Source organism: Xenopus laevis, chromosome 6L, assembly GCF_017654675.1.
Source record: "Xenopus laevis strain J_2021 chromosome 6L, Xenopus_laevis_v10.1, whole genome shotgun sequence".
Taxonomy (NCBI): domain Eukaryota; kingdom Metazoa; phylum Chordata; class Amphibia; order Anura; family Pipidae; genus Xenopus; species Xenopus laevis.
The window spans coordinates 17641327-17663708 of record NC_054381.1 but is presented as its reverse complement, the minus strand read 5'-3'; the positions used below and the strand labels follow the sequence as shown (position 1 = coordinate 17663708).

Below are 22382 nucleotides of genomic sequence, written 5' to 3'. Positions count from 1 at the left end.
TGTCAGAGCTTTTTACGTTTGAAGTCACACCACCCTCGTCTGGATGTACAGTACATGAAATGATGAAGTTTAAAAGCTCACTGCGCATGCAGTTTATACCTCCACCATGTTTTTCTTTATACAGGGCTAGAAATGTATATCATATAAAGCATAGCTAAAATGAAAAGGGTTGTAGAACCCACCAAAATCATTGAAAATTATTGAATATTGGAAAGTTGTTGGAAATATATATATATATTTTTTGGTTTTGTATTTATTTTTTTAAGATTAGGGAAGCTACCGATTCAAGGCAAGTGGGCTGTGAATAGGATACAACTAGTTGTTGTTTAGTGTTTGGTGTTTGTATTTGTGTAGGACCTTAGTTGCAATGCCAAGATAATGCTAAACCTCAGGACATCCCCAATGAGTTTTAGGGGTGTAACTACAGAGGCAGAACCTGGTGCAAGGGGGCCCAGGAGATATAGGGGCCCCACGAGGCCATAATTCATATTGGTTTTAAATATTCTTAAAAAAGGTCAACCTCTGGACATTTGTGTGGCCCAGTAATATCTAGTTATGCCACTGATGAGTTTCATGTATGTTTTTCCATTTGCCATTTATTGAATGCTGGAAACTTGACGGTTAGTTATGTCTGTTTGCAGTGCTGTTACTAATCATCACGGTTCTCATGTGTGAAATGTTCTTCTTCACTTTCTGTTGTTGTGATGTTAATGACTGAGGTGGTAAAAGCACAAGCAACTTATATACGTAGGGCCTACGTCTTGGGTCAACAAACCTTAATATGTTCGCTCTGGGGGAAATAGGTATACTATTTTTATTATCTTAAACGGCATTACAAAAGGAAAAATAATAGCTGGGCAGAAATCTAAGATGAGACTGCCGAAATGTAGTCTTAACACTCGGTTATTTTTATCTAGTGAGGCTTAAGTACAGGTGAGGTTATCAGGGATTCAGTTGTTTTTACCAACTCGTTCTCTAATTTTTCTGATTTACCTAGGTATTCAAGTGGAAATATTAAGAGATAAATGTATAATTATTACCAATTTATTTTATCTCTAGTTGTTTGAAGGTGTGTGGCTTAACTTTTAACTTCTAAGCAGCCATTATTATTATATACAGCTTGCAATGATCACTTTTCCCCCAACCAGTGACTCGTGAGTAACATGTTGCTCCTCAACCCCTTGGATGTTGCTCCCAGTGGCCTCAAACAGGAGCTTATTTTTGAATTCCAGGCTTGGAGGCAAGTTTTGGCTGAACAAAAAACAGATGTAATGCCAAACAGAGACTCTTGTAGGTTGCCAGTCCACATAAAGGCTACCCAATAGCCAACCGCAACCCTTTTTTGGCATCCCTCAAAACTATTTTTATGCTTGTGTTGCTCCCCAACTATTTTTACATTAGAATATGGCTGATGAGTAAAAAAAAGTTGGGGATCCCTGAGCTAGATGAAACATGGCCTAGCATTTTAAGGTTGAGCTTGAGAGTAGTTTCCAGCCCAAAGTGGTCAAAGTTGCACTTTTTGCCCTGTGTATGTGCTTAAGAACCTATAAATTTAGGTGGACACCACTGTCTTGACCATTGTGTTTGTTGGTGATCAGAGGGTAGATAATATATCATATTTCTATTTGAGCAAGGCAATGCACTGTTGGACCTGGACTGTTACTTTGGGTATTAGTTATAGTTTGTAATTGAAATTGCCTGACAATGAATAACCGGGATTATTTAAGTGCCTAGAAGATCTGTGCAAATGCTTCCCACTTCATATTATCACTTTTGGGGTAATGTAATAAAAAGAACAAGGTTTACTGGCTGACCAGTAATTGCTACCTGCTGATTGTTTGCTCTAGCATCTTTTATTAAACTAGTCCCTATGACCCCAAGAAGTCAGCACTATGATAGTTATAGACCCCGATCCTGCTGATGAAATGAAACAATCTTCTGTTATATTTTCAGCTGTGTGCTTCTGAAACTCTCAATAAGCCACTCATCTCTTTCAGCTCAATATTTTGATTGCAGGGCTTTACCCTAATATTTAGGTTGCCAAAAGCCATTCAGTGTATTGATCGGTTTCCTATGACTCATGGCTGTCATGCTAAGGCGTAAAGATTTGGATTAGCCTAGAATTGTTTCCCTCTGTTCTCGATGATTTCTACAAGCTTCGATAGTTTGATTTTTTCCATCTCTTCTTGTGACGTAGGCATACATGTTTTATAAGGCGTAAATGGGCCTTTTGGACAATGGAGACCTGAATTATTTATAGTGGACTGATGGGAAAGCTGGGCGGAGAACTGTAATGTAATGAATGAAGGCTGGGTGCATTCCTTATTGATTTGCTGACTTCTAGTGCAGTTCTGATGAAGGGAAGGGCAACCTTCTGCAGTCTAGTCATTGTTTAACTGCAACTTTTATTGACTTAAAGAGAGATCGGAGTTAAGAGGCATCAGCACACTTTGATTTTAATTTCTTTATGGAGGTCTGAATTAACAAAAAAAACGTATGTGAATCTAAACCTTGTCAAGATGGGATGTTAATAAACAGCTTGTTTATTGTATACATAGGGTTTTGGATTTTAGGCCATTGGCCAAAGAAACAACTTTAAGTGAGGTAAACAAAAACTGGTTCTGTCTTCATAAGCAGCAATAGTAAATGCCCTCTTCCAATGACCTTTAGATGCCTCTGCTCTGTTAAGGCAGAGATTCTTAAACCTTGAAATGAACCGTCTTTGAGGTCCAAAAGCAGTTGCTTGTGGTCCTGAAGACCATTTATGGTGAAATTTTAGGACAATGCCTATTTTATCTTCTAGATACACTTGTAAACTAATATGAAATTCAGGTAGACTAAGATCCCCTAGATGTTCCTTTAACTGAGGTTGAATGTGCCATTCTGGAAAGTTTTGATTTATTTATTAGACTTTATTAGACCCAAGGGAGGTCCCTGACCAAGTGATGGCTCTCTTGAACTGGAAACATCAGAAAACTTCTGTGTTAAGGGACATGGAGAATACTTCAGCTAAGAAAAACACAAAGGGAGCTCTCACTCATATACTGTACATGCATAGGAATATATTGAGAACACATAGTCAGAAATGCCCAATTTTAAATTCTATATAAATATATATAAATGCCAATGTGTTGAAGGAAATCCCCACTGACAAGTCTTTTCCTGAGAGTCAAAAATTTTAATTTAGATTTAAATTCATCTTTTGACCAAGATAAGACCCATGAGTGCTGACTTCCTTCAGTATATTGACATCTGTTATATGGACTGCACCCAGACACAGTGCTTCTGATGCCCTTAAGTGCCAGCATTCTTTTTCTTATACAATGTAAATATGCTGAGAATAAAAGCTAGTAAAGTGCAGTAAAGCTTCTAAATGTATTTCCCTCAATTTCCTAAATTGATAGTTTTAAATTCATTTGAGAAGGCTTTATAGTGCAGTTTGTCTGGTTTTGCACGGCACAGTGTTATCCATGGCTGGTGGATCTAAGTGGTGCTCTGGAATGTCGATATTATTGTGACCCAAGGCTTTGTCTGAGGACGCAGAGCTTAAAGCAGAGTGACTATTTCAACCCTTTTTGTGTTTCATAAAAGGGTTTCCCTTGTATGACTATTACTCTCACTTAGTAATTGGCTTTTTCTTACAATTCTGTTTTAAATTCATACGGGTCTCCTTAACCAGGCTAAATATAAATAAAATATGCAGTTTCCTTTCCTTGACCTTATAATACATTAGCAGCTTTAACCGTTCGGATTTCCGGAATCACCTTCTATTTTTATTCTCCATATAATGCCTATTTTGGTGGGCTGCCTCATGGAGCTTAATAAAGGCAGGCTCAGGGACACAATTTAATACTCGTAATTTATTTGCTTCAGGATAGGGTGCATATGGGTTTGCTCGTTCATAGGCCATACTTATTACAAGTACGCACAACTGTTTAGTTTTAAAATTCATTTTCCAGGCTCTACATCAGTGATCCCCAACCAGTAGCTCGCGAGCGTCATGTCACTCACCAAACCCTTGGATGTTGCTCTCAGTGGCCTGAAAGCAGGTGCTTATTTTTGAATTACAGGCTTGTTTTAGTTGCATAAAAATCAGATGCACTGCCAACCAGAACCTCCTGTAGGCTGCCAGTCCATATAGGAGCCTACCAAATTGTCAATCACAGCTCTTATTTGGCACCCCAAGAACTTTTTGCATGCTTCTGTTGATCCCCAGCTCTTTTTATTTTTGAATGTGGCTCATGGGTAGAAAAGGTTGGGGACCCCTGCTGTGCATCAAGATACAACATTATTAGCACCAGTAATAGCAACCACAAGAATACAGTCAATACTGGCACACAGGCTCAGACTGGGAATATTCCAAATACCTGAGGGGTTGCTGTAAATTTCCAAAAAAACTCACTTTTTATTTGGCTTGTTTGGGGTTCTTTGAATCTCAATGTACTTGAGAGGCCTTTGAATCTCATTCTGGACCTGCTTGAACATACCCACCACAGCCTACTCTCTTACCATCATTCATACCCAAAAGTTTAGGTAGGGTATAGCTTTTACATTCATATGAGAAATACATAACTGTTGTGGAATTAAACATAACATAGGCATGTGCCCAGTTTGTTTAAATCCTATGAGGTTTCCTGCATTCACTCAGTGGAGTGGGGTCAGGATTTGTTTGCTTATGATCGATCCTTGGTACATTTTGGGATGCGTGGTCTTGTAGAGCACCAATGGTCAAACAGTAGATAGTAATCTAACATCAGAACTTGTGCTGGTGACCAATAGATGATCACAAGGCTCTTCAGGTGGTAGATCCTGAAACCATAACATTATTAAGAGTAGAGGTCGTGGTTCCCAAACTGTGAGGCTGGCCACCCAGATGGTCTAGGAGTAGTGATGGGTGAATTTGTCCTGCGAAACGGTGAAAAATTAGCTAAACACATTCACAAAAGTCAATTGACTTTAATGCATTTGGCCAAAACAGGCGCGCGTATAACAATTGTTGCAGGCATCAAAATAATTTTGATGCCTGCAACAATTGTTATACGCGCGCCTGTTTTGGCCAAATGCATTAAAGTCAATGGGCGTCCGAATAATTTTGATGCCTGACAATAACAGGGGGTCAGCTTGAAGGACATTTAGGGGGGATTTGGGGAGAATACACCTGAAAGACCACCTTGAAAGTCAGTTATGGTGACACTTACAATTATCTGATGTCCTAGATAATTTTGGAATGTGTTATTTTACCTCTAACCATATTATTCACTAGGAGAGCTCTTACCAATGCTGGGATCTCCCAAGGGTGGTTTGAACTGGGAAAGTTTGACAACCACTGAGTTTAGCAGATAGGTAGAGGCCATACACTGAACAATTGTAGTCATAATTCACCTTCTTCTCCCATGTACACCACTGGCAAGGTATAAATGAAAACAAGGTTGAGGGCAGAGGAGATGCAGGCAGGCTAACTGCAAGATGTAATTAATTTATTGAATGTGCGATAGTGTCTTGCAATGCTATGTTGCTCAGCAAAAAATGAAACCGTACTATTATTAGAACATGCTAAAACTGTCTGAAAGGAAACTGAGGCTCCCTGGCTTTTTAGTCTCTTACTGCAAGAAAATACTACTACGTACTAAATAATGACCTACTATGTACTTGTACAGGGTCAAACTCCCCTGCCACAATTCCAGAGTTTCTTCTTGTAAGCCTAGGTCCTAGAGGGCACTAGTCAAGGCAATTCCCATCAGCCCTTCCATATTTCCAATATATATATATATATATATATATATACCTTCCACACTTATCAAAGAGTGAAGTTAATGGCGAAGTTCCGCCACTAGAGTGAAATTCCGCCACTCTCCATTCATTTCTATGGGATTTTTATAGGCGTAAGGGTGAACTTTCACTTTCACCCATTGATAAATACGCCTTTCAAAATCCCATAGAAATGAATTGAGAGCTGCGGAATTTCACTTTAGTGGCGGAACTTCACTCGTTGATAAATTTACCCCTTAATGTCTACATGTAAATAGCTTTCAGGAAGAAACATTTGAAGTTCTCTGTTGAGCCCAAGAGTTCCACCTTTACTGAGCACTATTTTAATACTTGTAATATTGAACCAGAAGCTCAACAAAAGGGACATGGGGCAAGCATTGGTGTAAATATATGTATTTGCCACTTTTTGTGTATGTGACACCCAGTGGACCTCCCAGAGGACAACTGCTTCACAGTATCTTGTGTACACGGGTAAATATCTCATTCTAATATGTTCTCCTTCTTGTTTTTGGCAGGTGACATCACGCAGAAAGGCTATGAAAAGAAACGCGCAAAGTTAATAGGAGCATATTTGCCCAAGCCCACAGGTAAGTGCATGACTTTCCCTTATGCATTCTTCATGATTCACATTTTGCTTTGCAAAGCCTTTTGAAGATTTAACTGAGTGATAGCAGCATAAAGGATCGTAAAGGATAAGCATTTATGAAATTTACATTCATTACTTTGCTAATAGTTCTTAAGATATTAGCTGTTGTTACAATGCTGATATAATGAATTTGAAATAACAGCGCCACCTGCTGCTCATTTCGACCAACTGGCCACAATCAGGTGAAAATGAATTTAGTGAGAATTTAGTGTTGCTTCGCTTAGAAAATGAAGATCATGAGCAGAGAAGAATCATTTGACTTTCCTCTGGTCATTTCTAAGCAGAGCAAAACCACATGACGTTCCTCTTCTCACTAACACAATTTTATACCTTGTCCAATCAGCTGAACTAACCAGCAAGTGTCACTAGCCCTTTTAATATATTCTATCCTTATTGTATTGCATCCACTTTGTTTTGTTTTCCTTTTATTTACATGCAATTTGCTGCTATTACAAGTAGCGCTATAGAAATAGTCAAATGCTTTTTTGGAAAATAGAGAAGTGATGCAAATTAGGATTCCTGAATCAATAGTTAACTGCAATGTACAGCTTATTCTGTAACCTTTTGCAGGGATGGAGCAGGCGTTACCCCCAGAACGAAGAACCCCTGTCACCCCTTCCTCTTCCTCCAGGTATCACCGCCGACGCTCTTCAGGTTCTCGAGATGAACGATATCGATCGGGTGAGTGACACTTTATCTTACTGGATCATCAAAATATGTATGCTTTTTCCTAGGGGATTATAACCCATCAAGAGGTTTGGGGGAGGTAATCTTTTCCCTTAGAAAAATAGGGGAATAAAAATGTAGTTTTAGTGGTTGTTTATGGATTCTGCATTGACTCCGTATGTAAAGGTGTTATAACAATAAGTAGGTCCATCCACTGTGCTGTTCAGCAAGGCAGAATGTAACAGACCAATTAAAAATATAAAGAATATAGTGTACCGGTACATTATATTTTGGATTCCTTAAATATTGGTTGTTGTAATCATTATAAGTTTAGTAAATGATTACCCCTATACCGAATGCAAATGTGGTGTTACCCCACCTGCTAAACAGTACTGGACTGGGTCCGCAAGAGCATACCAGAGAACCTGAGACCCAGGAACCACCCTCACAACAAGATGGAAACAGAGCCAAATGGTATAGAGCAGGGGTCCCCAACCTTTTTTACCCGTGAGCCACATTCAAATGTAAAAGGAGTTGGAGAGCAACACAAGCATGAAAAAAGCTTCTGGGGGTTACAAATAAGGTCTGTGATTGGCTATTTGGTAGCCCCAATATGGACTGGCAGCCTACAGGAGGCTCTGTTTGGCAGTACATCTTGTTTTTATGCAACCAAAACTTACCTGGAATTCAAAAATAATCACCTGCTTTGAGGCCACTGAGAACAACACCCAAAGGGTTGGAGAGCAACATGTTACGCAAGAGCCACTGGTTGGGGATCACTGGTATAGAGGTTTTCCAAAGTCGCCTGAAGTTGCCTGCCGAGGAAACTTCGGGTGACTTCAGAAAACAAAGCGATTCCTGCCGGCGGGAAGGCAGTTCGGGGAGATTAGTCGCCCAAAGAAGAGGCGATATGTCGTTGGGCGACTAAATCTCCCTGAAACTCCACGTGTGTCTCTGCCATTATGGTGGAAATAAGAAATGGCTAATTTTTTTCTAGAATAGGACCCACCTGTAGATTCTCTGGAACTCTGGCAAACCAGTCTCTCACTGTCTCTGGGGCATTTGCATATAATTATTGAATATCCCACAATTCTAAAGAAGAGTTGAGCACGTTAAGAAAGAAATCGGTTTACTACAAAAAGACATAGTGCTTGTAGGAATGCTATATGTATTACCATTACCCCTCCATGAGTTGTATCTTCTCTCTGTTGTAGATGTTCATACAGAAGCAGTGCAGGCAGCCCTGGCTAAAAATAAAGAAAGGAAGATGGCCGTACCAATGCCATCCAAACGGCGCTCCCTGGTGGTACAAACCTCAATGGATGCCTACACACCCCCAGGTAAGCAGCTGAATGATATCTCATTGTCATTGTCCTGTTATATTGATGGCTTCTTCTAATTTTCCCTTGGGTCAAGTAAGTAAGGGGGATTGGTAGGGTCTGCAGCATGATAGCAAAAACATCCTGTTGGGGTTTTTAATGTTTATGCCTTAAGACTTAGTGCTCCGTATTACTGAAAGATCCTTTACCCGGAAGGCAGGTTCCGAGCATTCCTAGTAATAGATCTTATACCCATCTTATATTATGATTTAGCGTAGTGCCTCTTTAACTCTCCTGAATGATATTACTGAGTCTATATGATTGAGCTCTTCCACATGAGGCCCCAGCCATATATTTTAACCCCCTGTGATGTTATTCTTACCCCATGCAAAGTATTTTAAACTCACCAGACATCATTTTTACCCCATGCAATGTTTATTGGGGGGTGGGGGTGGAATCACAATTGGTGAAAAATAAACTGGTCTTAAAAATAGAAGAATAATGCAAATTGCAATTGTGTTCAGAAGAGCAGTCTTAGTTAGTTTACCCATGGTTGGGTTAATATATTAAATTGCAGTTCTAAATGAACAGTCCCTACTGACTTGACCAAAACTTACACTTTGGCACTTATGGAGTGTAGGAATGTATGGGGTAGCTTTGCTTGGGTCTTGAGTTTAGTTCTGACCAGGGCATTAAGTAGCAGGAGTTTGTTTCCTTCTGATTTTTGTCCCAGAATTCTAAAATAACTTGACTTTAGTGTGTGTGACTATGGCCAGCAAATTGGATGTTACAATGGGGTAAAGGGGAATGCCAGTTCCAAGTGATGGTAGTGGTCAGTGTTGGATTGGGGGAGGCGGGGCGTGCTAATGTCAGTGGGGCCCAACAGGACCAGGGCCCACTGAGTTTTCTTCTAGTAGATAGTGGGCCAGTCCTTCCCTGGTAGTGGTGGCTTTATAAATATAATAATATGTATAATTCATGGAATATGCCTTGTTTATCTTCTTCTACAGATACCTCTTCAGGCTCAGAAGATGAAGGCTCTGTACAAGGGGACTCCCAAGGTACTCCCACGTCAAGTCAGGGTAGTATAAACATGGAACACTGGATCACCCAAGCGATCCATGGATCTACCACATCGACCACTTCTTCCTCTTCAACGCAAAGCGGAGGCAGTGGTGCCGCACATAGATTAGCGGACGTCATGGCCCAGACACACATAGGTGGGTGCGACTTTAGTAAAATCATTTGTCTCGTTCCTTGTATTTGCTATTGTAAACCGTCGCATAACGATTATATTGCGATTAAGGTTGTGGAGATCATAAAAATTGATTGGGTGCCTGGGAAACAAAAATAAATGGCAGAAAAAGGTCTTCTATTAGCGTTTAGGTGGGAAGGATTCTATAAATGCTCCTCTCAATGGCACCGGGGGGAATGTTGGTGGCTTCCTCTCTCTCTCTTGGTTTATTATGTGTCCATCATTAAAATTTAATAACAGATCAGGCTTTTATAATCCAGCAGCGTAATGGGAATGTTGTCAGTAGATGGAATGTCAACTGTGTTCCAAGAAAAAGGGAAGAGTTATACAATGTCTTTTGGGTCATCAAGTAAAGTCTGTTTTTGAATGGACTTATGTAAAATGCATACTTAATGAATTAAGCATTCTCATTAATACAGGTGTGAGACCTGTTATCCAGAATGCTAGGGACCTGGGGTTTTCCAGATAACGGATCTTTCCATAATTTGGATCTTGATACCTTAAGTCTACTAGAAAATCATGTAATCATTAAATAACCCCAATAGGCTGGTTTTGCTTCCAATAAGGATTAATTTTATCTTAGTTTGGATCAAGTACAAGCTCCTGTTGTATTATTACAGAGAAAAAGGAAATAATTTTTTAAAAATTGGATTATTTGAATAAAATGGAGTCTATGGGAGACAGAACTACCGGTACGGAGGGGGCGAGCCTGGCTGCACGTCACGCACCAGGGCCCGCCCCCTCTAGTTACGCTACTGATGGGAGACGCCCTTTCCGTAATTTCGAGCTATCTGAATAATGGGTTTGCGGTTAAAGAATCCCAAACCTGTATTACATTTGGTTTGTTGTTCAAGCAGAGTTAACTCCTTGGACAAAATTAATATATTTATACAGGTATGGGATAAATTATCCGAAAACCCAATTATTCAGAAAGCTCCGAATTACAGAAATGCTGTCTCCCATAGACTCTATTTTAAGGAAACTATTACATTTTTTTAAAAATGATTCTTCTTTTCTACGTAATGTAAAACAATACCCCCTACTTGATCCCAACTAAGATATAAATATATATATTATGTTATATATAAATATATTATTTTTTTAGTAGACTTAAGGTATGGAGATCCAAATTATAGAAAGACCCTTTATCTGGAATGCCCCATTTCTTGCACATTCTGGATACTAGATCCCATACCTATATACAGTATATACACAACACTTTTGGCTACTAAACTCCCTGCCCCAAGCCATTTATATACGGTTACATCCTCATCCCATGTACAAGGAAAGGGCAACTTGTCGTTCTTCAGAGTTTGTTGAATTATACCTCCGCACAACTGAAAGCAATAAAGAACTGGCTGGAGTACTTTTTCCTATTCAAAGAGTCTTTCTCTCATTGTGAGTTAGAGTTAAAGAATTAGGGCAGAGACATGTGTAGAATCGAGGAGATTTAGTCACCTGGCGACTAATAGCCTCTTCTTCGGGCAAATTATCTCCCCGAAAAGCCTTTGCGCCAGCTAGAATATAAATCGTGATTTGTTTTCCAAAGTCACCCGAAATTTCTTCGTGAGGCAACTTCGGGCGACTTCAGAAAACAAAGCGATCCGAGTGCTGTCCCACCGGCAATTTAGATTCTAGCTGGCGGCAAGGTTTTTTGGGGAGATTAGTTGCCTGAAGAAGAGGCTATTAGTCGACTAAGTCTTCTTGAATCTTCACGTGTGTCTCTGCCCTTAAAGAGTTTAGCTTATCTGTTTCTAAATGGATTTTTCATTATATGGATCTGCTAAGGCCCGTAGGCATTTAAGAACAACCCATCTGTCACCATATTTGGGTTTTGGTGTTATCGATACTTAGACAGAAAAGAAAGATATCTTTTGTTTTTAGAATTTTTTTTAACCAACTGTCTGTTAATTAGCTGAATGATTTGTACAACTATGTTGATAAAAAAACAAAGGGTATTATTCATTGAACCCGTTTAAAGTAATTTCACTCAAATTTCGCTTTTTAAAAAAATATTGTTTTTAATATTTTATGCATTGCCAGTTAGTTTTAATAACTGATGTATGGTCATTTCCTTTGCCTTATCTAAACCTTTTCAAGAGACAGCATCCTGCACTTAGGTATCGGATAGTATTTGTGACCTCTGGGACGAAATGTTCTGCAATAAACTAGAATCTCAGCCATAAAGCATGACTGAACTGCAGCTTTGCCACAGGGCAGAGGAAAACATAACCTATTTGATTTATTCTTTGGGGGGCTTTATGGGTTGTCAGTCTATAGGCAACATATTGGGCTAATTTGTGTTGCTTTTCTTGCCCCCTTTTGCTTTCAGAATTTCCATTGCGCCTTTGTGTGGGTGAGTCTTTTACCAAACTGCAATGATCATTTATAGCCCTTTTTATTAAATGCTTAGGTGTCTCTTTTTAGGCTACTGTTATATGAGATGAAGCCATGTTCACACTCTTTGGTACTTGTTTACACGTCTATTTCACATGACTTTAATGCACAATCACACAGGACAGCTAAGAGCAACCTGTGGCCCCCGAGATGTGGGGAACTACACTGCCAGCACCCCAACAGTTGAAGTCTGTCAGCAGGTGCTGGGGTTGTGGTTCAGTGATATTTAAGGATTAACTTGCAGATTTGTCTGTAGTTTAACACAACTAAACATATGAGGGGTCATTTATTATTGCACCAGGCCAGTGATATAATGACCATACAGCATACACCATGACTGTGGGGGGCCTGGGCCGGTTGCATGATCTGCTGTACAGTTCCAAATATAAATGTACTGTTCATGCCTGTTTCCCTTGCTTTGGAGTGAAAGCGTGCAGGGGACAGCTTAGGGTGCAAGCTGCTGGACCCTCAAATTACACATCTGCTGAACTGAAACACAATTTTTAAATATGGAAACAAAGGTTTTCTTGTGATAATGGCCATACATGTACTATTAGAGTGCACAGAACAGTATCATTTGGTATAAACTTAGCTGCCATAGATCGAGAATTTCACTGGAGCTGCAGGTGGACCTTATTATCTCTGCACTTCATGGTCAATGCCACTAACTAACTGCCTGCACGTAGGCTTCATGGTCAGTGCCACTAATTTCCAGCACATAGGCTTCATGTTCAGGGCCACTTACTGTCTGCATGTAGGCTTCATCATCAGTGCCACCAACTAACTGCCTGGTTGTAGGCTTCATGGTCAGTGCCACCAACTAACTGACTGCTCATAGGCTTCATGTTCAGAGAAACTTACTGTCTGCATGCAGGCTTCATGGTCAGTGCCACTAATTAACTGCCTGCTTGTAGACTTCATTGTCAGTGCCACTAACTGCCTGCTTGTAGGCTTCATGGCCAGTGCCACCAACTAACTGCCTGCTTGTAGGCTTCATGGCCAGTGCCACCAACTAACTGCCTGCTCATAGGCTTCATGGTCAGTGCCACTAATTTCCTGCACATTTTATTATTATTAACATGTATTTATATAGCGCCAACATATTGCGTAGCACATAGGCTTCATGTTCAGGGCCACTTACTGTCTGCATGCAGGCTTCATGGTCAGTGCCACTAATGAACTGCCTGCTTGTAGACTTCATTGTTAGTGCCACTAATTGTTTGCTTGTAGGCTTCATGGTCAGTGCCACTAATGAACTGCCTGCTTGTAGGCTTCATGGTCAGTGCCACCAACTAACTGCCTGCTCATAGGCTTCATGGTCAGTGCCACTAATTTCCTGCACATAGGCTTCATGTTCAGGGCCACTTACTGTCTGCATGTAGGCTTCATGGCCAGTGCCACCAACTAACTGCCTGCTTGTAGGCTTCATGGTCAGTGCACTCACCTGGGTTACCAATTAGAGCAGATTAACTAACATTCAGTATTCATTCTTGAACCATTTCACCCAAAGAAAATGAAACATTATTTCTGGCACTGTCATATTATTTGCATGGATATGGATTTCCCTTAAAATTTTAAAAAATATTCAGCCATGTTTCCAATTAAGATCTGGCCGTAGGTTATAGTGGTTTTTGCTATCTCAGAGCAAGAGAAATGCTTCAGTGAATAATGGAAAAAAGTAATTTTGAGAATACATTTTCATTAAATCAACTTTTTCATAAATGGTGACTAAAAAAATTTGAAAATAGGACAAAACTTCATTTTTATTAAGATTCCAGCAGGAGAAAACACTTTTAAACTTTTAACATGTTTTAATTTTTAAAGGGCGTTTTTGGGTATATTGTCCACCTTACTAAAGTCGGCTCCATAGCAAAGCCATCATCTGTAGGGTTAATGATATTATGTCTGGCCAGGAGTGTCTCTATCAATATCGTGACTTACAATTGCTTTTCTTCTCTGAAGGAAATAGGAGGAAATGCAGAGAGTGTCACAGTATGTATACCAGGATATAAATATATATATTTTTGTTTCTTTTGCACATTATGCTTCTGAATGAGACAAGTAGGGCAAAGCTTCCGTGCTGGGTTGACCCGTGGCATTCATCAGTATGTAGGTGGGTAGATGAAATATGAATTTGCTCTAGAAAATCGCTGGAGATGGGATGCGGAGATGCTTTATCAGGGAGGCTGTCGGCAGGTAGGACTGGAGGTTAGTTATTAGGAGCAGCAGAGCTTGTGTTCCCCTGCTGTGTTACTAATTAAGCTAAAGTCGATTTTCTTGGGGGGGGGCATGTTTCTTCATTATGGAAACTCTCCTTGCTTCTAGTAGCAATAGAATAATGATATTATTAATTACATATACAGACTCCCCCCAACAGAAAGAGGGGATTGTTCGCCTTCAAATGAACTTTTAGTATGATGTAGAGATATTCTGAGACAACTTGCAATTGGTTTTCATTTTTTATTATTTGTGGTTTTTTGAACTATTTAGCTTTTTATTTAGCAGCTCTTCAGTTTGCAATTTCACCAATCTGGTTGCTAGGGTCCAAATAAGCCTAATAATAAAGGGGTAACAATGGGAAAAATGTGTCCAGTATTGTAAACTTGTGAACAGTAAGGTCATCAGGAATCAGGGGGCCCCATATTACTAAGTTAGCTGGCCCTCCTCTTCAGGGGTTCCTGATTATTAACTTGTTGGAAAAAAATGTGGCATGCACAACCACAACCCAGATCGACTCATGCCCCATTATGCTGAAACCCTTTCCACAATCCACCCAAATGCCACCTTTACCCAGCAAGCCCCACCTACTTTGCAAATCACACTTTTACATATTTTGGGGCTCCCCCTGCAACAGGGCCACTGACTATGGTACCCCCCTGAGAGCAGCCCTGCAGGTTCGCCTTAGTCTGACTTGACTACTCTTGTCTAAACGTGCAGCCTTCATCCCACCACAGATGCAGGTAAATCAGCAGTACCCTCATATTTTGCTTTCTTATTTACTCCCTAACCATATTACTAATTATACTACAGTATGTTATTTGTATGTTCCTTTGGATCAAGAGGGAGAACTGAGAGAGAATAAAATTCTATGTATGCAGACTCCCACATAGAGACCCCCCCCAACCTAGTCTTGGTCACTTATACCCTGGCCTTGAGGCAGAGCCATCTATTTGGCTAAAAAGAGCAGTATTTTGTATTTCTGTTCTGTGGGGTGATCTCTCTATCCTCTCCCACTGGTAACTTCCTTTTTAAAAGTCTATAAAAACCCCTGTGGTCTCATTGTTCGGGTTCTGACTATTTGTGATAGAGTCCTGCACGGAACCAATTTCTAAGACCTGAAGCCGCAGCCTGTGACCCAAACCGCAATCCGCGTATTTACCCACTTTGGTCCACTACACGACCTGGACCCGCAACTGCCTTATACGCAACCCATCCTGCAACCCACCGACCACCATCAAACAGGAAGTGATGGTGCTGCAAACCAGAAGTGACATCATCAAAAGTGGGCGGGGACAGAAACAAGTTTTTTGAAACTTTAAAAGGAGTAAAATATAGACAATATTACATAAGATAAGAAATTTAGATGAGACCTGCAGACCTGCATCTATACCCGCACCGGAAAATCCTATACTCGTTCCGCAGGGTGCCCGTTTTTTTGCGGGTAACCCGCGGGTACCCAACCCGCTAAAGGGCTCTAATTTGTGAGTTCATGTCAAATAAGCTTTGTCTTTTACCTCAAGTGGCCTCCGGTAACTGAATTTCCACAACACCCTTTAGACTGTAAGCTCTTGTGAGCAGGGCCCTCTGATCTGACTTTTAGTCTGAAACCCTAGTTGATTGTAAGACCCCATGTTTGTTTTAAATGAATGTAAAGCGCTGTGTAAATTGCTGGCGCTATAAAAATAAATAATGGCTATTAATGAGATGTTAATATTTAGGTAAATTAGCCTCCCTGTGCAGAATAAGCCATATCAATGCGTGTTACTGATCATTAAGAGAAATATAGAGTGAGCTATAATAATATATATAATGAGCTATAGAAATATAGAGCTAGCTTTTTAATAAGCTAGAAGAGTGTGTAAGGAAATGATGGGCATCTAGTAGTCTTCCAGCCAACGGTTATAGGGGTGATGCTGGGAGTTGTAGTTGAATAACTTCTGGAATTGTGTCAGTTGCCCATGCCTGCTTCAATGTATACGATGCATGAAATGGCAAATATATCCCTCCAGAGTTTTCTGCACCCCCCTCCATTCATGATGCTAAATCAGTATACAGATGGAGCTGACTTTTTTTCTTTCTTTTGGATGCATGTGGTGCACGTGCCAGATGCATCAAGTTAAACCTGCCCATCTGTATGTATTCAATGCCCATGTGCAATGGCTTGATGTTAACATTTTCCATTGCTCTAATCCCCATTGCTAATACTAAACCTACGGCAGTGATTGCTAACTTCTGGCTCCCGGCTGTTGGAGGATGCTGGGAGCTGTAGTTCAGCAACAGCTAGAATGGCATAGGTTAGCTCTCCGTGGCTTTCAATATCCTTTTTTTTTTTTGCAGCTCTTTTCATTAGCTCACTTATCTCTATGAGCGATGCCTCTGTTGGGATAAGTTCCTCGGCTTCATCATGACCATTGGCAATATCATTACTAACCTGTACTTTCTTTTTTTCTTTAGAAAACCATTCGGCCCCTCCAGACGTTACCACGTACACCTCAGAGCACTCGATACAAGTGGAAAGGCCACAGGGGTCAACATCGCGGGCGGCTCCCAAATACGGAAACGCTGAGCTTATGGAGACCGGAGACGGTAGGTAGAAAGGAAATATTGAGTGAATGTACAGATGGCCAGCAGGTTGTCTCTTTCTCAAAATACTCTAATAAATTTGAATGTACTCACAACTCAAATGGGAGGTTATGTATGAAAAAACTTGAATGCCTAATATTCGATCGATTAGTCCCGAATACGAATCAAATTTGAATAGAGTTTTCCTTCGAAAAAACTTGAATGTCATATTCAAATGGTTCAACTGACCTTTACCATTGACTTGTACCGTATATACTCGAGTATAAGCCGTCCCGAGTATAAGCCGAGGTACCTAATTTTACCTTCAAAAACTGGGTAAGCTTATTGACTCGAGTATAAGCCGAGGGTGAGAAATGCAGCAGCTTCTGGTAAGTTTCAATCAAAAAATTGAGGGTTTCTGCTCCCATTGGAGGTGCCGGCGTCTTGTTTTTGGAAGCCGGCGACCATTCTTGGACGCCGGCGAATATTCTTGGAGACTATTCTCGGATGCCAGCGACTATTCTTAGGTGCCAGTGACTATTCTTAGGCGCAGCGACTATTCTTAGGCGCGGCGACTATTCTTAGACGCCGGCGACCGTTTTTGCGCTTGACCCGAGTATAAGCCGAGGTAGAGTTTTTCAGCATATTTTGGGGGCTGAAAAACTCGGCTTATACTCGAGTATATACGGTAAATGAACAAGTACATTCAAGTTGGTGCTTTTAAATTTGAATTTGTGAGTTTTGACATAGAGAAAAAAATTTGAATTCGAACTAACCATTCAAACCTTAATAAATCTGCCCCTTGATGATCCGAGAAGACTTGAGGTTGAGGATGGATTATGTGAAAATGCAGAAATACAGAATGAAGGCAGAGGTTTAGAGTTTCCCAGTATGCCTAGTGAAGAAGCAAGTACCCCAAATGCATAACATTCTATTCTACTATACAGAATAAACAGGGTAAATACCTGATGTTCCTTTGGATCTCACACTGCTTGAGGAAAGCAAACATAACATTGGAAACTCGGTAGCTCCTCGTTCCTAGAGAAAATGTTCAATCAGCCCGAGAAACATTCACATAAAACACATTATTTGTTGTTTGTGTTGGGGGTGGAATCTACAAACAGCTCCTACTCTTTGTTTGTTTACAGCTGCACAATTTCAAATCAATATACTGCATTGTGTGCTCATTATCTCTATATAGCATACACAATATATCAGCTGCTAATACACCTTTAGATTACCAATAATGAAAATCCCATCTATCGATTTAATAGTTGCTCGTAAATCATTGGAATGAAAATGTACTAACCAATAGCTGTGTTACCTCTGTGTTTAAACAGGAACGTCACCTTCGTACAACCTATTGCTGTCAGACATTACAACACAAATATTCTAGTACCTGTATAGGATCCATTATCTGTAAACCTGTTATCAATAAAAGGCCCGTCTCCCATAGACTCCATTTTATCCAAATTAGCCACATTAAAAAAAAAATATTTCCTTTTTCTCTGTAATAATAAAACAGTAACTTGTACTTGATCCAAACGAAGATATAATTAATCCTTATTGGAAGCAAAACCAGCCTATTGGGTTTATTTAATGTTTATCTCATCTTTTTATTAAACCAAGCTCAACCAAAACTCCCATCCACGATTTTATCTTAATTATCAATACAAAGACTTGAAAAATTTGGGTCTGAAAATCCTGGTTAAAAAACCACAAAACCCCAAATTCTTTGGATTATCAAATGAAATTCGTCAAAATGTAAAAATGACATTTGCCATTGAATTCTACATGACCTCGGCAGGTTTGATATGGTGGATTTTCGGATTCTGACTTTTAGCAGCTTCGGGTATCATTTTTTTCCTCTAAGAATTTTAGTTTTTGCCCAAAAAAACCTTGACCAGAAAAAAATTGAGTTTAGTAAATTACCCCCTTAATGTATGGAGATCCAAATTACAGAAAGATCCCTTATCCGGAAAACACAAGGTCCCAAGCATTCTGGATAACAGGTCTCATACCTGTAATGTACATTCTAAAAAAAATGTTTCTCTGTAACAGATGTCGAGGAAATGTAATGCAATGTATATCCTGTGGTTACGGTTGGTTGAAAATGAATTACACGGGAAAAGGAACGTCTTGCAATGTTACTCTGCTTTATGAGCAAATTGGAGTCATCTAACTTTTCTCTGATCTGTTCTAAGCATAGCGACATCATAAGACTTTCCTTTGTCCGCCTTCCTTTTCTCACTAATTAAATTTTCAGCAGAGTGTAGCTAGTTGGCCAACATGAACAGCAGGAGGCGCCGAAGTTTCCAGTCATTATAAATAACTTTGAGAGCTAGAAAGAAATAATTGGTCATTTGTAAAAATTCTAGGACGAAAACTTTAAGCAGTGTTACATTCATTTGTTTTGAGGTTTTCCAAAGAAAGTTGGGGAGCAGCGATTTTATCAAACTGTGGAACTGTGGTTCTTTTTTATAAAATGTTCAGTAATGCACACCCAACTCAGGTACGCAGTCCAAACCCAGATCGAGATTGTATTTAGCCAAAACTAGTACAGGTACAGAATGCTCTGGACCTGGGTTTTTCTGGATAACGGATCTTTCCATAATTTGGATGTCCATACCTTAACGAGCATGTAAAGGCAAAAAAAAAAAAAAATCCAATTTTTATTTTCTTTAATAAAAAAGAAATCTATCTCCAATATACTTTATTTAAAAAATCTGTACTGTTTTTATAAGTAACCTGACTGTATGCATTAATTTACTGCTGTGGATAAGAATTGTCAGACGGTCCCTAACTGCTCTGCAGGGAAACAATCATACTTATGAACAGCAGGGGGAGCCCCCGCCTTACTTCCCAGCCATGTAGAACTCAAGCAGCTTTGTTTGTTTCCCTGTAGAGCAGTCGGCGACTGTGTAGAGATTTGTATTGGATTTTATTTTTGCCTTTACATCCCCTTTACTGTTTCCAACTCCAGCTGCAGGGACAAAGATCATGGAGCCAGATTTAATCAGATAAACTGGGATTCTATTTGGAGGATTATTTTGCTGCAGCCACTGGTTCTGCAGAGTTGGAGAAAGTTTGTTTTAAACAATACAAAAACTATAAAATCCACATTAGATTACATGACAACACAGGACCCAGTGCAGTCTGTATATTCTGATTATTAATCAGTCTTGCTGTATCGGCTTCTGGCAGATATTATTTGACTTGTGCTGTTTTGATCATTTATGACGATCCCTAAGCAGCCCAGACCACAGAGCATGTGCACAGTCTTGGTCTTGCAAAGATGTTTAACAAAGTTACAAGATGGTGACCCCTGTGGCCAACTTTGAAAGCATAAATCATTTGTTTGATTAGGCTTGTGGTGCAGTAAGTTCATGTTTATGTTTAGGATACAAAATACAGCATTTCTGGCTTTATTCTATTTTAGACTTTACTTCCCCTTTAAGTCTACTAGAAAATCATGTAAACATTAAATAAACCCAATAGGCTGGTTTTGCCTCCAATAAGGATTAATTATATCTTAGTTGGGATCAAGTACAAGCTACTGTTTTATTATTACAGAGAAAAGGGGAATCATTTTTAAAAAATTGGATAAAATGGAGTCTAAGGGAGACAGGCATTTCGTAAATCGGAGCTTTCTGGATAACTGGTCCCGTACCTGTATTTCATTCCAGTTCAAATTAGAGTTGAAAAATAAAGCCGCAGGAACTTTTCTTCCAGTATATTCTTCTGGAGCTAATGTTGGTTATTCTGAGAACGACTGATTGAAATGTGTGAAGCTAATTACTAGCTACTACATTGCTAATTAGCTATTTAAAAAAAACAACAAATTAAGCTCCATATATTCTGCTCGCTACATCTGCAGCCGCACTGTATCTCAAAATGCCCAACAAAACCACACACGGTGTTCCATAGCTTTTTTTGTGCTTTTGCCGCTCTCAGAAACAAACTGAAAGGGCACAAAGGGGTAATGTACCATATAAATAGGCTTAACGGGTTTAGCATATAAAATAAAATTGAGACTAAAGAAAAGAAAATTCTATTTCACTCTAAGCCACCTTAAGGAAAACATTCATTATACAATTTCAGTGGTTTTAAAAGGTAAAACCATTGGTATAGGACCTGTTATCCAGAATGCTCTGGACCTGGGGTTTTTTGGATAACAGATCTTTCCGTAACTTGGATCTTCATACCTTAAGTCTACTAGAAACATAAACATTAAATAAACCCAATAGGATTGTTTTGCCTCCACTAAGGATTAATTATATCTTTGTTGGGATCCAGTACAAGCTACTGTTTTATTATTACTGAGAATTTAAAAATTTGGATTATTTCATTATAATATCATACCTCCCATAACTGTCCCGTTTATAGAGGGACAGTCCCTCTTTTGACAGCTCAACCCGCAGTCCCTTGTTTGTACTGGAACGTTACGATTTTCTCTGCACTGTACAGGCAGAAAAAGAAACAATGTTTCTAACTTAATTGACTTTTGGCAGAGAGCCCAGAACAGCCACAGCTGCAGATAAGGTACTTTTGTAACAATTTTGAGATAAGCAAATAAGTAATTGTAACAATATAAGATAACAGGTCTCTTGGGAGAAGTTAGACTCGCAGCTTAAATGGCAATCAGCTTCATTAGCAAAACTGTAACAACTGAAAAAAAAACAGAAATATGTTCAAACTTTCATAACCCGCCTAATTTTGTAAAATGAACATGGTAATTAGGGGGTGTGGCCACACAAACAGGCGTGGTCAAAAGTAAATAACCACACTGCGTGTGGCAACTTTTTGTCCCTCTTTTTATTTCCAAAATGTTGGGAGGTATGTTATAGAGTCTGTGGGAGACTGCCTTTCTGTAATTTGGAGCTTTCTGGATAAGGGGTTTCCAGATAACGGATCACATACCTGTATTATGGAATTTAGGAAGCAGTAGTTTATTCACCAGGTACCTGTGTTCATACATCATTATGTCTCTATTTTCAGGAGTCCCTGTGAGCAGCAGAGTGTCGGCAAAGATACAGCAACTGGTGAATACCTTAAAAAGGCCCAAAAGGCCACCGTTACGGGAGTTCTTCGTGGACGACTTTGAGGAGTTATTAGAAGGTGAGGCGACTTTTGCTAAAAGAATCAGAAACGGAAGCATTGCTGATATTTATACAATATGGCAGCAGCATTTTAGGATGTCGGAGGGGATGCCTGCCAGGGCAAATAAATATTTCTCTGTTTAGAGTTTTTACTGGTGTTTTTGAAATGTTTTTGCCGCAATAAAACGCAGGTTGGGCTGTGTAAATGGAGCCGTTTGTTCTTCGCAATGGCGATTTCTGCAGTGCCGACTTTTTATAATGGGCCTATTTAAATTCATTTGACCCGAGTGCGATTTTCTTGCTTCTGCTTTACATTTGCTTGAGCCGAGCAGCTTCCCATAACCACATTATAGGCCGTTCTGCCTTTGTTTTGCCTTTCCGTGAATAAGAAATGCAGAATATTTACCTTTCAATGGAAATGCAGCTAAAGTTAATGTGTCCAGGTGATT

The 22382-nt window shown here is 39.7% G+C and overlaps 1 protein-coding gene across 4 annotated transcripts in view; it reads left to right on the top strand.

Annotated features, from left to right (window-relative positions):
* Positions 1–22382, top strand: part of LOC108718748 (disco-interacting protein 2 homolog C) — a 278249-nt gene that overhangs the window by 157744 nt on the left and 98123 nt on the right. For all 4 annotated transcript variants that reach the window (XM_041565809.1, XM_041565806.1, XM_041565808.1 and 1 more), the window contains 6 exons: positions 6285–6356; positions 6986–7096; positions 8296–8421; positions 9411–9620; positions 16727–16858; positions 21833–21952. In XM_041565809.1, the coding sequence (XP_041421743.1) occupies positions 6285–6356; positions 6986–7096; positions 8296–8421; positions 9411–9620; positions 16727–16858; positions 21833–21952 (771 nt within the window). The remainder of the gene's footprint in view (positions 1–6284; positions 6357–6985; positions 7097–8295; positions 8422–9410; positions 9621–16726; positions 16859–21832; positions 21953–22382) is intronic.